General features: G+C 41.1%; 2 protein-coding genes across 2 annotated transcripts; one reads left to right on the top strand and one right to left on the bottom strand.

Annotated features, from left to right (window-relative positions):
- Nucleotides 1–3,286: 3,286 nt before the first annotated feature.
- On the bottom strand, nucleotides 3,287–5,553 carry LOC133902960 (uncharacterized). Its single transcript, XM_062344321.1, has 3 exons — nucleotides 5,362–5,553; nucleotides 5,112–5,283; nucleotides 3,287–4,224 (listed from the first exon to the last, which is right to left on the bottom strand). The coding sequence occupies exons 2-3, from the start codon at nucleotides 5,248–5,250 to the stop codon at nucleotides 3,434–3,436; spliced, it is 930 nt and encodes a 309-aa protein (XP_062200305.1). The 5' UTR covers nucleotides 5,251–5,283; nucleotides 5,362–5,553; the 3' UTR covers nucleotides 3,287–3,433.
- Nucleotides 5,554–9,243: 3,690 nt separating this feature from the next.
- Nucleotides 9,244–13,918, top strand: LOC133902723 (actin-interacting protein 1-2-like). The gene is made up of 6 exons (XM_062344171.1): nucleotides 9,244–9,696; nucleotides 10,314–10,475; nucleotides 11,120–11,306; nucleotides 11,763–12,188; nucleotides 12,632–13,039; nucleotides 13,246–13,918. The coding sequence occupies exons 1-6, from the start codon at nucleotides 9,305–9,307 to the stop codon at nucleotides 13,501–13,503; spliced, it is 1,833 nt and encodes a 610-aa protein (XP_062200155.1). The 5' UTR covers nucleotides 9,244–9,304; the 3' UTR covers nucleotides 13,504–13,918.
- The last annotated feature ends 524 nt before the right edge of the window (nucleotides 13,919–14,442 follow it).

Here is a 14,442-nt window from a genome sequence, read left to right as displayed (position 1 = left end):
GCAGACAAATACCTTGTTTATTCTTCCATGGATGGGTGGAATGGTTGATGAGTATAATATTGCAAACACTTGCAGGGGCGTGCGGCAGCGCATGGTCAACTCAATGCAAGATCCGGATGGATAGTGTAGCAGCAGCTGTAAGGTGTAGAGTAACCTGCAGGAAAAGGAACCCTATGAATTGGAGTTGAAATGCAGGGATGAAACAAGTGTTAGGAACTTAGGGTGCAGGTATGCAGCTAATTTCAGCGGAAAATTAAAACGTACGGTAACAAGCACATTGACCCAACAACGAATGAATAAATTAGCAGCCCGAATTTCCACCAGTCTAATGATCGTGAATCGAAATGGTAGAGGACAAAGCCATATGCGGCCACCAAACAAGCCAAATCTGGATCACCACCACATTTTCTTTCCGTCAGAGATGTAATTAGAGCTACGAGCCCCTTGCCATATTGATACCCAGCACACTAGCTTTGTGGAAAAGAAGTTTTTTCCCAACAGAAAAAGAAGATGAAAGAGACTAAAGTAGAACTAGTACTAGTACATGCTAGTGAAGTTGAGATAAAGCTTTCTCTCCATTTCAGTCAACACCTCTCTCTTGCACACACATGCACATTGTGTGTGTGACCAAAGTACTCCAGCATCCATGTGATACCGACGTACAGCAGACCTCTCAGTGAGTGACGAGCAGGAGGGACCAGAACACAGGAAGGTGGACAAAAGCTGGAGCCTAGCTGAGGGCATGGAAAGCCATGCACAGTAAACACAAAAGATCATCTTTAGACTTTAGCAGGCAACTTTGTTATATCACAAGAATAAATTGTTGCTTCCTTTTAGTACAAGGGATTATGATGACGGGAGAAGCATGAAAAGGGAAAAAAAAAAACTGTTCAACCAAGAGGGGCTTTGAGACGGCAAGGCCTGCACGGGAGCACCATCGAGGCATGCCTTTTTGACCTGCAGGTGTGAAGCACAGTGAAATGGTGCTTGCAACTACCAAGAAAACTTGGCCCCTGCGAGATGAACAAGCAAGCAGAGGACCATTGGGGGAGGTGATGGGATTCTTTCTGGAATGCAACATTCACCTCAACAGACATGCTAGGCTTTTGATTCAGAGCTTTGATATTTGGGTGATGCTTCCAGTTGTACATCGGTGAAACTTCGAAATATGGGCAGTTTAAACACTATGGCGATCTTACAAGCTACAGCCTACAGGTAAAAGTCGTGTCACATTTCTGAAATTTCGAAGAATGTACTGTTCTTGTTGTGGAATGGATTGGTTCCAGTTATATACCATGATCCAAAATATTAGCACATTACCAATGAACAACTAGAATTCTTTTTTTTTGGGGGGGGTGGGGGTGGGGGGGGCAAACCTTTTTTATTAGGAAACATAAAATATGCTGAACTCACAATTCCAGCTGTACTTACCTTATTCAATTTATCAAGGACAACCTACCTTGAAGAAAGCACTCCCTCGTCCAAAACTAATAAAACAGATCTTCTTGGTTCAAAGTAATATGCCTTTTATCAATAAAAAACCATAGATGAACCCTTGTTGTGCACTTTCTGTTCATCATCCTTACCGTATACTTTCCTTTAGCTTTATGTGAGTAAAAGTGGAAGATGAAGCCTTAAGTTCCTCAGCGAAACTAATTTGCAAGCCTACAAGAGATCATTAGGTTGTGGAGCCAGCTTACTATGATACTCACGCAGGAAACTTCAGCAGTAGATGCTTTTCAGGCCAACTAATAGCATTTCAGCAGTAGCAACAGATTCAAGAACTTTAGTATTCATTCGTCACCCGTGCTTCCAGATAAGAAACTTAACAGAGAGAATTTTATAATTCTGTTTAGCTGCAATTAAATATGAATGGAATGGGTGGATAAAGTAAAGATTAACTACAAGTAGAGCATGAGAGCTCTCACCTGCTAGCCTGCATGATCCAGCCAGAATCGTCCTTTTCTTCGCTCTTCCTGAAAAGTAGAAGTGAACAAAAGCAGTAAACTGTATGCATGTTACTCTATCACAATCCCATAGTGTAAATCACTTATTTCTGATTCATTCTAGCATTATCATCTACCAGTTCAGATCAAATATATACTACAAAGAATTGAAATTTCAAGCCTTGACTTTTGCAAATTTCACCAAGCAAGTACACTAAGAGGGCAACTTCCCATATAATAATCCGCTACTAGGTAGTACAAAATAAATGCACCATACAAAAAGTTTGATGGCTTCAGCTGTCCGCAAAATATTTGATGCAAATCTGTAACCTTTCGCCAGCTTATTTTTGTTCCCAGTTGGCACGACAATCTGATCCAGCTAGCATGATAAGCATGCCAGGTTGAGCAACTTTGGATAGCTCTAGGACATATTCAACTTTTTAACATGTATGCTGGATCTTCCAACCTATCAAACACGGTGTAGTGGAACAACAACATTAACCTTCACACGACGTTTAGCATTAGCAATTATCACGAGTATATGTATTACTCAAATAAAATGAGTAATGTTGGATCATACTTCAAAGTCCAACCATCAAAACATGCTGTCTGGGCATGTCTGACAATTAATGTATGATCTTTCAAGTGCATAGGTGTGCTACAGAAGAAAACAGCAAGTTGTAAATATACATCTGTTCATTCGCAAGCACCTGCACATGTGCACTCAATCTATAAAAAAAAAAACAAGAAGCCTGAGAAAAACAATGTTGTCCTGCAGCACAGCCTCCACTTAAGAACAGTGTGAGGAAACAAATATATGTCCTATGGAACTATTATGTGAATTAAACTGTTAGTTCATCATGACTGCAGAAGGGAGACAGATGTACAAAGCTTCTAGTGATATAGGAATACAAGTCTGCGATGTAAAGCCTGACCACCATAATCCTCAGAACCAAAACCAAGTCATCAAGTACTGACACAAAGGTCAGCGGTAAATCTGTCACTGTAATGCTATAGTTGATCGATCCAACTCACATATCTTGTTAGTGTTTCAAAGGACATTAGTTATCTGCCTTGAATACAAGGGTCCTATGCAAGAGCAACAATTTGAGCAGATCATTTCGTCCCAGGTTTCAAGCTATAGAAAGACAATTGAGGAACATCAAGTCTGACATGTGTTAAAGACGATAGAGAAACATCAAGTCTGACATGAGTTGCATACTAAATATCCATCATTCCAGTGTAAATGAATAAAATCATGTTCCCAGCTTCTTGCTGAATTTAGATAGACTAAAGAATCCAGAACTTCATTCAATTGCCAAACAGAACAGACATGGAAATGATATGAACATAGATGCTTTTCTTAAAGTGCTTGTGTCATCATACCAAGAAAAAACATTTCAGATAAGCTTGTCTACCACCAGAACTCCGAAGAGAGCATTCTGACGAGAGGAATCTAGAAGATTAATACATTATATTATCTCAGTTCAACGTCTGTCATTTTTCCTCTTCCTCGCTTTTGCTTTCTGCCATTTTTTCCTAGACACTAACTTACTCTTTGGCTTTAGCTTCAACTCTGGAGAAAATTTGAAATTTGGGTCCCTCATGCGTGATTGTATATCCTTAAAGAACTGTATATTGAGCTTTTTTGGTCCACCCTCCCGCAGCTCTGCATATTCTGGCCCTGAAACAATGTTCTCAAATGCACCAATCAGGATATCTATATCAGTGACAACATCAAATACATTAATGTAGCGTCCATCAGGTCCTTTTTTCAACTTCTTAAGAGCATTTTCTACAGCAAGTTTTCTTGCTTGCTTTCCTGGAGATAGCTCTGGTGGTTCCTTCTCAGCTTTCAACAGCTCTGAGATTGTATGATATTTTGGTGTCTCATCAAATTCAAACACCTTATCAATATACGAATCACTGCGTTCACTGGGATGTGCCTCTGTAGGAACATCATCATCATCGTCATCTTCACTGCCACTCCAGAGAGTCATATCATCTTCATCACTCTCAGGGCATATACTTCTTAACTCGTCACTGTCATCAGCATCAATGAGATTTGCATTTTCCTTGGCTTGCCTCTTCACTTTCTTAATTTCCCTCTCCAATTTTGTATCATTCTCTTCCTCCTCGTCATCATCCTCACTACCTGTCCACAGACAGTCCTCCTCATCAACATCCTCTTGCCAAGCTTTTCTGAACTCTTCATCCCCTGGCCTTCTTTTACCAAACAGGTCATAGTGTGAGCGATCGTCAGCAAAGTATCTTGTCCCTGGATAAAGAAGATCCCTTCAGTAGTTCAGTATGAATTGTACTCCCCAAGGGTCCATTCATCCATTGACATCAAGAACTACACTATTTTAGACTGATCACACAACTATTAGTTGCCTCAGTGACCACCTTAATATCATTCTATTAGATCAATTTACCATTTGCAAGGCATCTTTCTTACATTAAAGGAAGCAGTAGAAAAAATTTACATCAGAGTATTGAACTTGTGGAGTATATGAAATGGCCGAAAGATTGGCAATATATTATCCTTTCCTGAATAACTGAATTTTACAGTGCATTGAATACATACATACTATCTCCTAGCATCAAGCACCCCTGGTACTTCAAAAAGAATATAACATGGCAAAAAAGAAAGGCACTGCAAAAAAACTTACATGAGAAGTAAATATTGGACTAAAAGTAGTGTAGTATCTATTTCAGCTGAAAGTACTGAGGTAATACTCAGCATCTGAAACTTGGGACGTACACACGATTTTTTTTTTTCATTTGCCTTGCCCAGAAAATATGCCCAGGATTCTGTTAGCTTCAGAAATATGTAGTCTTTTTTTTTTCAAGATGAAATATGTAGTCTAGAGAATAAGAGTTTCAGTTGTATAGCATTTCTTCCCAAACTCGGGCTACTCGGCAAATACGACACAACCAACTGCACAACAAATTCGGCATGCATAGAGCACGCAGTACCTACACGACTAAGCAGATCAGCCACTACACGAGTATGAAGTGAACTAGGTCACACAACACTAGAACATAACACGACTGCGTCACTGATGCATTCATTCGTTGCGTAACCACAGTAGGCTCGCACAATTCATCACCACATTCGAGATTAGAGAAAAAACGAAGCGATCGAATTCGAATAACCCGCACCTTGAGTCGCCCGAATCGGAGGCGATGACAGGCCGCCGCAACGTGTAATGGCCGGAGCTCGCGGGGGAGGAAGCACGGGGCACCGCGCGTGGAGGCGGAGGTGCGGGAGGAAGTGGCGGGCGAGGAGGCGGCGAGCCATGGATAGGAGAGGGCCCTGACACCGCTTCCCAAACTGGAGGAAAATCGTGTCAGGATGGAGGATATGGGTTATCAAATGGGGATGGCGAGGAGTGGAAGCATCGATCCCTACCCAGGTTCCTCGTCGAGTTCAGGAGGCGTCCGGCGAGTTCCTCTGGCGGCGAGCGCCGGCCTCCTTAGGCGGTGTCGGGCGGGTAGCGGCTTCCTTGGGCACGCGTCCGGCGGGCGGCGGCTTGGCGTCAGGCGGACGAAGAGGTCGGCGGGGAACGACGCTGGGGTCTGGGAAAACCCTTTTCGGCCGCGGGAAGGGAGCAGCCGGCAGGCGCACGAGCACGAGAGAAGACGGGAAGAGGCCGTGGGCCGGAGATGATGGGCCTTATTGACGATGGTATGGATCTGGTATAACTTTTTTTAAAAATACTGATACAACTCATAAGTATACACACGCATATATTTATACTATTACATACGAACTCACACAATATCTACGAATACTAGAGATACATGGTTTAAAGATTCATAAAATCACTATATACATACCTCGTTGTCGTGGACAATATATAACTTGAATAGTTGGATATGTGCCACATATAATTGTTTTTCCAATTTATTCTTTCTCTTCTCTTTTTCTCACTATTCGGATCGCAGGAATTTCGCAGTCCGCAAATCGATTGCCGCGTGAAAAAAGAACAGAAATACTATGTTGCGATAACATTTCCAAGGCTTTGCATACCCAATTGAGGCACTCTTTTGCTACGTACTTGCGTTGGGTGGGACCGGTGACTATTATGCTATTTTTATATGTAATGACATGCTCTGCTATAGTGTTGTTGTCCTTTCTTCGTTCAATATCATTGCTCACTATGATACTTTTGAAAAAGCCAGGACCAACTAAGGGTCCCAGAGTCAGGTCTCATTCGAGCTAGACTCATTGCCGGGTGCCGAGTGGTGAGAGCATTGAAAGTCTCGTGATATTTTTAGTGGTGGATTAAGGTCACAAAATAGGAACCTTCTGTAATACCGAATAATTGAGAGAGAGAGAAAAAAGATTTGATCAAATAGTTGACTTTTTGATCCGTTGCTCGTATGGACGATCGGAGACCGTGATTGCGCTCATCTCGTCGAGACGAACCCATTTTACTATTCACACGTCCGTTCCGAGCACTTTATGACCCGTAGCAAGTCTAATAAATTTAGACCGTTAGTTGTTTTAAAAAAAATAAAATAAAAAGATAAATACCGGATGGATCGGGCCTCAACCCGATCCATCCAGAACCTCTCGTGCTTATCTCTCTCTCCCCCCCCCCATCACCGTGCGTTGCTGCACCAAGCTCGCCGCACGTCCGCCGCCCGAGCCAGCCTGCACCTGCCGTCGTCGTGCGCCTGTGCGCTGCGCCGCATGCTGCCGCGCTGCTGCCACGCGCCGCCGTGCTGTCGTGCCCCTACGAGCCACCACCGTCGCGCTGCCGTGTGGTCACAACCGTGTTCTGTGCCGGTCGTTGTGAGAAGCAAGCATGAGCTAGAAGCAAGGAAGAAGAAGCCAGGAAGGAAGAAAGGAAAAGAGAAAGAAGGAAAGAAAATAAAAGAAAGAGAAAAGAAAAGGAGAAAAGAAAAAGGAGAAAAAGGGAAAAAAGGGAAAAGAGGAGAAAGTTGGAAATTTTGTTGGATTCCTTGTTGATTTCATCGAATGTGATTCCTCGGTAATTTCTAAACGTTTGTGGTTGGATTGAATCGAATCAATTTTTGTCGAATATGTAATCGATAATCTAATTCGTTTGCAATAACCGTCGTTTGAGGTATAGATGTGACATTTGAATTGGAATATCCATTTCCTTCATTTAAGCAAAGTTTAATTAGAGAGAGATCTAATTCGGATATGAAATGGAGATGTCACATCGAATCATGCTATTTGAATATCTGTTCGACGTGTTTTGAAATAATAACGTGTATGCGACGTTTTCAGGCATAGGTTTGACACTTCTCGTTATATGTGTTTCAGATGTGCTTTAGTACTAAAATGTACTTGTGCAGGTGGTAGTGCTTCCGGGCGTACCTAAGCGAAATTCCTTCATCGCCTTCGGTAAAAGGCAAGTAACGTGGGGGTGACTTCAGTGCTATGTTTATATTCATGTCTTACTTCTTTGCAAGTAAAATTAAAGTATTCAATATTCTCTAATATATTCCGAGCATGGATGATATTACATTCTGTTGAAGTTAAATTCAGTCTTATATATCGATTTTTGAATATGCTGTGGCAACCTGAATCATTTGCAATGTTATTCAACATGAGTCATCAAAAGAAGAATATAAGAATTGACGTTAATTCACATGCATACATATGCATTTATGCATTTCATATGGTGATAAAGGCCGGTCACTGCCATCGTACGTGACTCGTACCGGTACATAGAGTTGCATGAGAGGTTGGCATCGTCCAGCGCAAAACTCTCAAATGGAGTTGCATCATAGCATTCTTACATTTATATGATATTTGAAGAATGCATAATCCTGAAAGTTAAATGCTATGATTTTGTGAGACACTATGTTGGAGATTGTCGTTGTTGTTCTCTTGACAAATACTTCGTCAAGTGGAAAGATATTCTCTTTAAACTCATGAGTTTTGGCTTTCCATTGTGAGAAAAATGGTTATTCTTAAAATACTCTTAACCAGGTAAGATATGTATTTATTCATAGCCGTTACTTGCTGAGCTTGTCTCACCCCTGTTAAATCTTTTACAAGTACGCTTAGGTTGTCGACGTGTATTTTGGGGATGGAACTTGGTAGTTGCACGCACCACCTCATCACAATATCGATAATCTAAACTTGTGTTTGAAAACCATGTTTTTGGGTAGTATGTCGTTTGTGCTGTAATAAGCTTTGTATTTGAAGAAGTAGTCTTGCATATGGTGTAGATAGATATATGTGGTGATTACGTTGTTTATATCATATTTTATCTGCCTGTGAAGTGTGTGGTCAGTTATATCGTAACTATAGAGAAAATACTATCAAAATTTTTCATATTCGAATAAAATATGTTTAATTGTAAAGTAGAGTGTTACACATTCTCTCTTTTTTTTTTTTTCCTTTCTCTTCTTATTTTCTTCTTTTTTTCTCCTTTATTGGATAGCTAAATATATGTTCGTTATAACGAAAAAATAAATATTAAATATGGTAATATCAAGTACAAATTTAAATATAGAGATGTGAATATTTCATAGGAGCATCACCGAACAAATACGCTAAGAGCGATATCGTAGTTTGGTTTTAGATAGAAAAAGAGAAAATTATCCACTAATTTTCTTCCTAATTTTTTTTTATTTTTATTAGTAAAACATATCGTATATCTATAAGCTGGTAACAGGATGAGGAGGTTGGAAGACGATAGTGAATAGTAAAATTGAATAAATTTATAAATTTTATGGTTTTTATTGATTGAGAAGAGAGACGAACAAGAGATAATAAATGAATAAACTCATATTTTATACGGTAAATATTATTCGATGACTTAGCTCACTTAACATATACACCCATCATAGGATGAGGACGAAGGAGTCACCACAAAAAAAGGTTTGCGACGGCCAGGGATGAGGACGGAGTACAGCTGCCTGTTCGGCCTTTTAGCACCCGATTGATCCAAACGCCTCACACTGACGGTAGGCCCCACATAATCCGGTCCCACCTGCCAGTGAACACGATAAAAACTACTACGGAAACACATCCATTCGTACACGCAGATCAGACCGGTAACCGCAGGACCATCCAACGATATTCTCTTTATTTCGTTTTCTGTTTAATTCTCCTTCTTTTAATTTTTTATATCTAATAGCTTTTTAAAGTGATTCGTAAATTAAAAAGCGATAATTCCGTCATAAAAGAAATAATTTTAAAATTCTTTTAGTAATATGAATCATAAACTGTTAAATCACTAAAAGAAAAAAAATTCTTTCAGGAAGAGACTTTCGTCCACGAAAAGAATCTTAATATATCCTAAGCACCACCACCTCGGCCTCCCACTCGCGACCTCAGATCAAGCGAAGGGAGGGGAAAAAAAAAGATGGCGCAGCTGGTGGAGACGTATGCGTGCTCGCCGGCGACGGAGCGCGGCCGTGGGATCCTCCTCGCGGGGGACCCCAAGACGGACACGATCGCCTACTGCACGGGCCGCAGCGTCATCATCCGCCGCCTCGACGCGCCCCTCGACGCCTGGGCTTACCAGGACCACGCCTACCCCACCACCGTCGCCCGCTTCTCCCCCAACGGCGAGTGGGTGGCCTCCGCCGACGCCTCCGGCTGCGTCCGCGTCTGGGGCCGCTACGGCGACCGCGCGCTCAAGGCCGAGTTCCGCCCCCTCTCGGGACGCGTTGACGATCTCCGCTGGTCCCCCGACGGCCTACGCATCGTCGTCTCCGGGGACGGCAAGGGCAAGTCCTTTGTCCGTGCATTCGTGTGAGTCGGAACCTCTCCCTTCCCGCCCTTCCATCTCGATCTCGTTTGAAGGATTTGGCGGTGGGGGAAAGCCAATGGTGCCCCCCCCCCCCGCCTTGTGAGATGCCTGTGCTCGGGATTTGGAGGGTAGCACAGTTGCTACCATTGGGGTGATCGAATTGGGATTATCCGTTGTCTGGTGATCTGGCAATATGAGGTCGTTTTTAGGGATGGATTCTAAGGAGTGTTTTACGATGGGGATAATAGAATAGCCTTCTTCCCCAGTAGTTCTTCGGGTGGAAATGGAAGGTTCGGGCTTTTGTGAATTGGTTGCGGTATTTGTTGAAATCTGTATGATTTTGTGGATACTGCATGATCGAATTATTTTCATTAAAATTGTCTTATTTTGTATAACTTAACCCTCAGATCAGAAGGATCACTGTCAATTGGCATTAGGTTAGACTATACAGGTATTGTTGTTTGTTTGGATGATCATTTGGTTGGAATTTAGTTCAAGGTCATACTTAATTATTGCAAAAATCTTCCTCATATGAAACATGTTTGGACCATAATAATTTTGTCGTTTGTGTTTTTGCATGTGGTGTATAAACTTATTTTAAGTTCTCTGAATCGTGTAGGTGGGACTCTGGAAGCACAGTTGGTGAGTTTGACGGGCACTCAAAGAGGGTTCTGAGCTGTGATTTTAAGCCAACACGGCCATTTCGCATTGCGACATGTGGTGAAGATTTTCTAGCTAACTTTTATGAAGGACCACCATTCAAATTCAAGCATTCCATAAGGTCAGTAATGATTGCTGGTTTACAGACCAACTTAACAGTTTTTTGTTGTAGTTCTCCTGCATATTTGTTTGCTTTGATCTTCCTTGTCTTTTGCATATGGACCTGATATATACATCTGATATGGCTTGCCATATACATTCATTACAAGTGCGTGAACCAAAACCATCATTTGCCTGTTTTAGTTATGTCTTAACAAAGGGTGACATCTGTCACAATTACTTCTGTTTGCATCTGCTTACAGTTTAACCTATCCTAAGTCCTAATGTAGTTTACCTTTTTCCTTTTTCTTTTGTTGTCTTGCTTTTGGGTTTAATTCTTGGACTATGTAAAAATAGCAGTTCGCTTCTTCTAGGTTTTTCAACAGATGTATCCTGTGAATTGATTCTATTATCCAGAATAACAACTGAAGCTGACACGCATTGGAGTGATTGGAGTACATAGACACTCTGTATTGTTCCATGCATTCAAAGGAGAATGTTCCCATTGATGTACACACTTTGTAGGAATCATGTTCACTACATATTTTACCCACACTTCTTTTAGCTGTCATTTGTTATGCACTAATGCATCATCTTGTAACTTTATTTACTTTCTGGCACTTCTTGAGATATATTTGACATTTGTCAGTTTACTTTAAATTTCAGGGATCACTCAAACTTTGTTAACTGTATCCGGTATTCTCCTGATGGAAGTAAGTTTATCACTGTGAGTTCTGATAAGAAGGGTTTAATATATGATGGCAAAACTGGAGAAAAGATTGGAGAGCTTTCCACTGAAGGCAGTCACACAGGGAGCATATATGCTGTTAGCTGGAGTCCTGACAGTAAACAAGTAATTTGATATTAATTGTTCCCTGTTTTTAGTTATCATACCATTTATACTAAATGTCCTGAGTTTATATTGCACCAAGATTTTCTTGGAATAGATGTAGAATTTCTTTACACAGATTTAGAAAACATGCTTCACAAAATATAATATTGTTGATCATATAACATGACCCACCTACAATGATGCTGGATCATCTGCAAAGTATTTTCTATTGACCTAGATCCTAGAATGATCTAGCCTGTAGGTTACATGATTTCTTTACCTAGTATATGCATCATTTCATCTTTAGCTGAAACTCTAATTGAATTTATCTGTGCAACTTATATATTGCATGGCATTTTAGCCTTTTACTCCCTTCTCAATGGATGTTTGGTACCCATGTGTGTCTATCTAAGCAACTTCATATGTTTGGCAATCCGTATTTGTTTCTAATATCTCTTCTTTCATCGGTGCCTTTAGGTCCTAACGGTTTCTGCTGACAAAACTGCCAAAGTATGGGATATCATGGAGGATGCAAGTGGGAAACTGAATAGAACTTTGGTTTGCTCTGGTATAGGTGGTGTAGATGACATGCTTGTAGGTTGCCTCTGGCAGAATGACCATCTTGTGACAGTCTCTCTTGGTGGGACATTTAATGTGTTATCTGCAAGCAATCCGGGCAAAGAACCAGTTTCGTTTGCTGGACATTTGAAAACTGTTAGTTCTTTGGTCTTGTTTCCTAGAAGTAGCCCAACAACTATACTGTCTACAAGCTATGATGGTGTCATCATGAGGTGGATACAGGGTGTTGGATACGGTGGCAGATTGATGCGCAAGAACAACACCCAGATCAAATGCTTTGCTGCAGTAGAAGAAGAGCTCGTCACCTCGGGGTATGATAATAAGGTGAGAAATATCAACGGGCTATCCATATGCCTAGTGTTCGTCTGAGTATCTATTGGGCTTATTTGGATAAATGGTTAGACTAGTTCCTTAGGGTTGGTACAGAAATTTTAGTTATTTCAAATTCCTGGCCAATTTGAAGAGTTTGGGCTTATCCTTATCTATCCAAATAAGTTTGACTGCTTTCCCATGATAGTATTATATGTCTGAATCAAAGGTGGTGATAATCGTGTGCATTCTCTTATACGCAGGGTTTATTAAAATAATCATATCTTAGCATTTTTATACGTATGAGAAATTTGGTAAGAGGCTAATATATACAAATAGTTGAAAACCGCTTGATGGAAAAGGCATGTAATTCCTATGAAGTTTTTACAACAAAACAGTAATAACTTTTGATTAGGCTCAGTTATTATGAGCAACTTATAGTTTCTCCTCGAAATCAGGTTTTCAGAATTCCTCTTAATGGAGACCAGTGTGGAGATGCTGAGTCGGTTGATATAGGAGGTCAGCCAAATGATTTGAACCTTGCAGTTCAAAAACCTGAATTTGCACTGGTTACCACTGATTCTGGGATCGTATTGCTGCACAACTCAAAAGTCATTTCTACAACCAAAGTTAATTATACTATCACTTCATCGGCTGTTTCTCCTGATGGCACTGAAGCCGTTGTGGGTGCACAAGACGGGAAACTGCGGATCTATTCCATCAGTGGAGATTCACTTACAGAAGAAGCTGTGCTTGAGAAGCACCGAGGTGCTATTACTTCCATACATTATTCGCCAGATGCTTCTATGTTTGCTTCTGCTGATGCCAACAGGGAAGCTGTTGCGTGGGATCGGTCAAGTAGAGAGGTACTGTCAGTTATCAACTATTTCTTTTTTCAGTTGTTAAATAATGGACATTGTACTGTCCTGTTTCTTGTCATCACTTATGAGTTTTTTCTTTTTGTACATATCATTCAGTTGTATTTTTGATTGAGCAACGTCCTTCACTGCTTTACCTGAAGTTCATTGGGGTTTCAGTAAGTTTAATATTGTTTTCTACTTTTCTTCAATAGGTCAAGCTGAAGAACATGTTGTACCACTCAGCTCGAATAAACTGCCTGGCTTGGTCACCTGACAGCCGTTTGGTTGCCACAGGCTCATTGGACACCTGTGCAATTGTATACGAAATAGACAAGCCAGCATCCAGTCGTATCACCATCAAGGGAGCCCATCTTGGTGGAGTTCATGGTTTAACCTTTGTCGACAATGATAGTCTGGTGACTGCCGGCGAGGATGCTTGCATTCGTGTCTGGAAACTGGTGCAGCAATAGGTTTTCTTCATTCTGTTGTGCATTGAGCATGTCCTCGTTGTTGATTGAAATAAACAGTTTTTGCGCTTGTCGGTATGGTGGCTGTTACTCACAAGCCATAGCATCATTCTAGTCTTGCCTGCGATTGTTTGTCCTAAATTTGCTGTACATTTTGTTTCGAGTCCTATTTTTTTCTTGTGTTCCAGGAAGGACTTATTTGTAAATGTATCCCTGCATCTGATTTTGTTAGGGGCCGAGAATATAGGGATGCTGATGTTGCTTTCCATTTCCCTCCGTTCCCCGGGGTTGTCATTAATAATTGATGTTTTGATTCTGTAAGTTATCACTAATGATGTGGATGCTGCTTTCATATACTGCTTGTTACCTGTATCATGGTAATAAGTAATTTATACTGCATTCTACTGCTGCTTTGCTACCTCCAGCTGTCTTTATTTCTACCTTTTCTTATTACTAATTGTAACCATTTGTCTTTCCGAATGCACCCATGGCAAGAAGCTTATAAATTTCAGCTACGAAAAATAGAGTTAACTGTCTTTTTCTCTCTTTTCTGGGAGAATATAGAAAAGCAGTAGTTTGCGGGGAATACCATTCTCCCCAATGAAAGGGCAAAGTAAAGAACAGGAGGTGGGCTGGAAGTTATACCTGTTAACCCGAATATTCCCATCTGTACACTGCAGCTCTACGCCCATGGAGGAGGAAATAAAACATGGCAATGATACTAGCACTTGCATTTGCACTGGCCTATACCACCGTCCATAATTTGTCACTGATCAGCACGTTTAAATCCCGAACCACGAGCTTGGTTGCTGCTGCTGACCTCTGGCAACGGTGCCGTCTCATATGATGCTTACTAGACCGGAGAGCGTGCGTTGTGTGCATGACAGCACAGATGTATGCTTTGTGAGCTGGAGCGAGGAGGCAGCGGTTGACAGTTGGAAT

Source organism: Phragmites australis, chromosome 1 (assembly GCF_958298935.1).
Source record: "Phragmites australis chromosome 1, lpPhrAust1.1, whole genome shotgun sequence".
NCBI lineage: Eukaryota > Viridiplantae > Streptophyta > Magnoliopsida > Poales > Poaceae > Phragmites > Phragmites australis.
The sequence above is the reverse complement of the archived record's forward strand: the minus strand, read 5'-3'. Positions and strand labels throughout refer to the sequence as shown.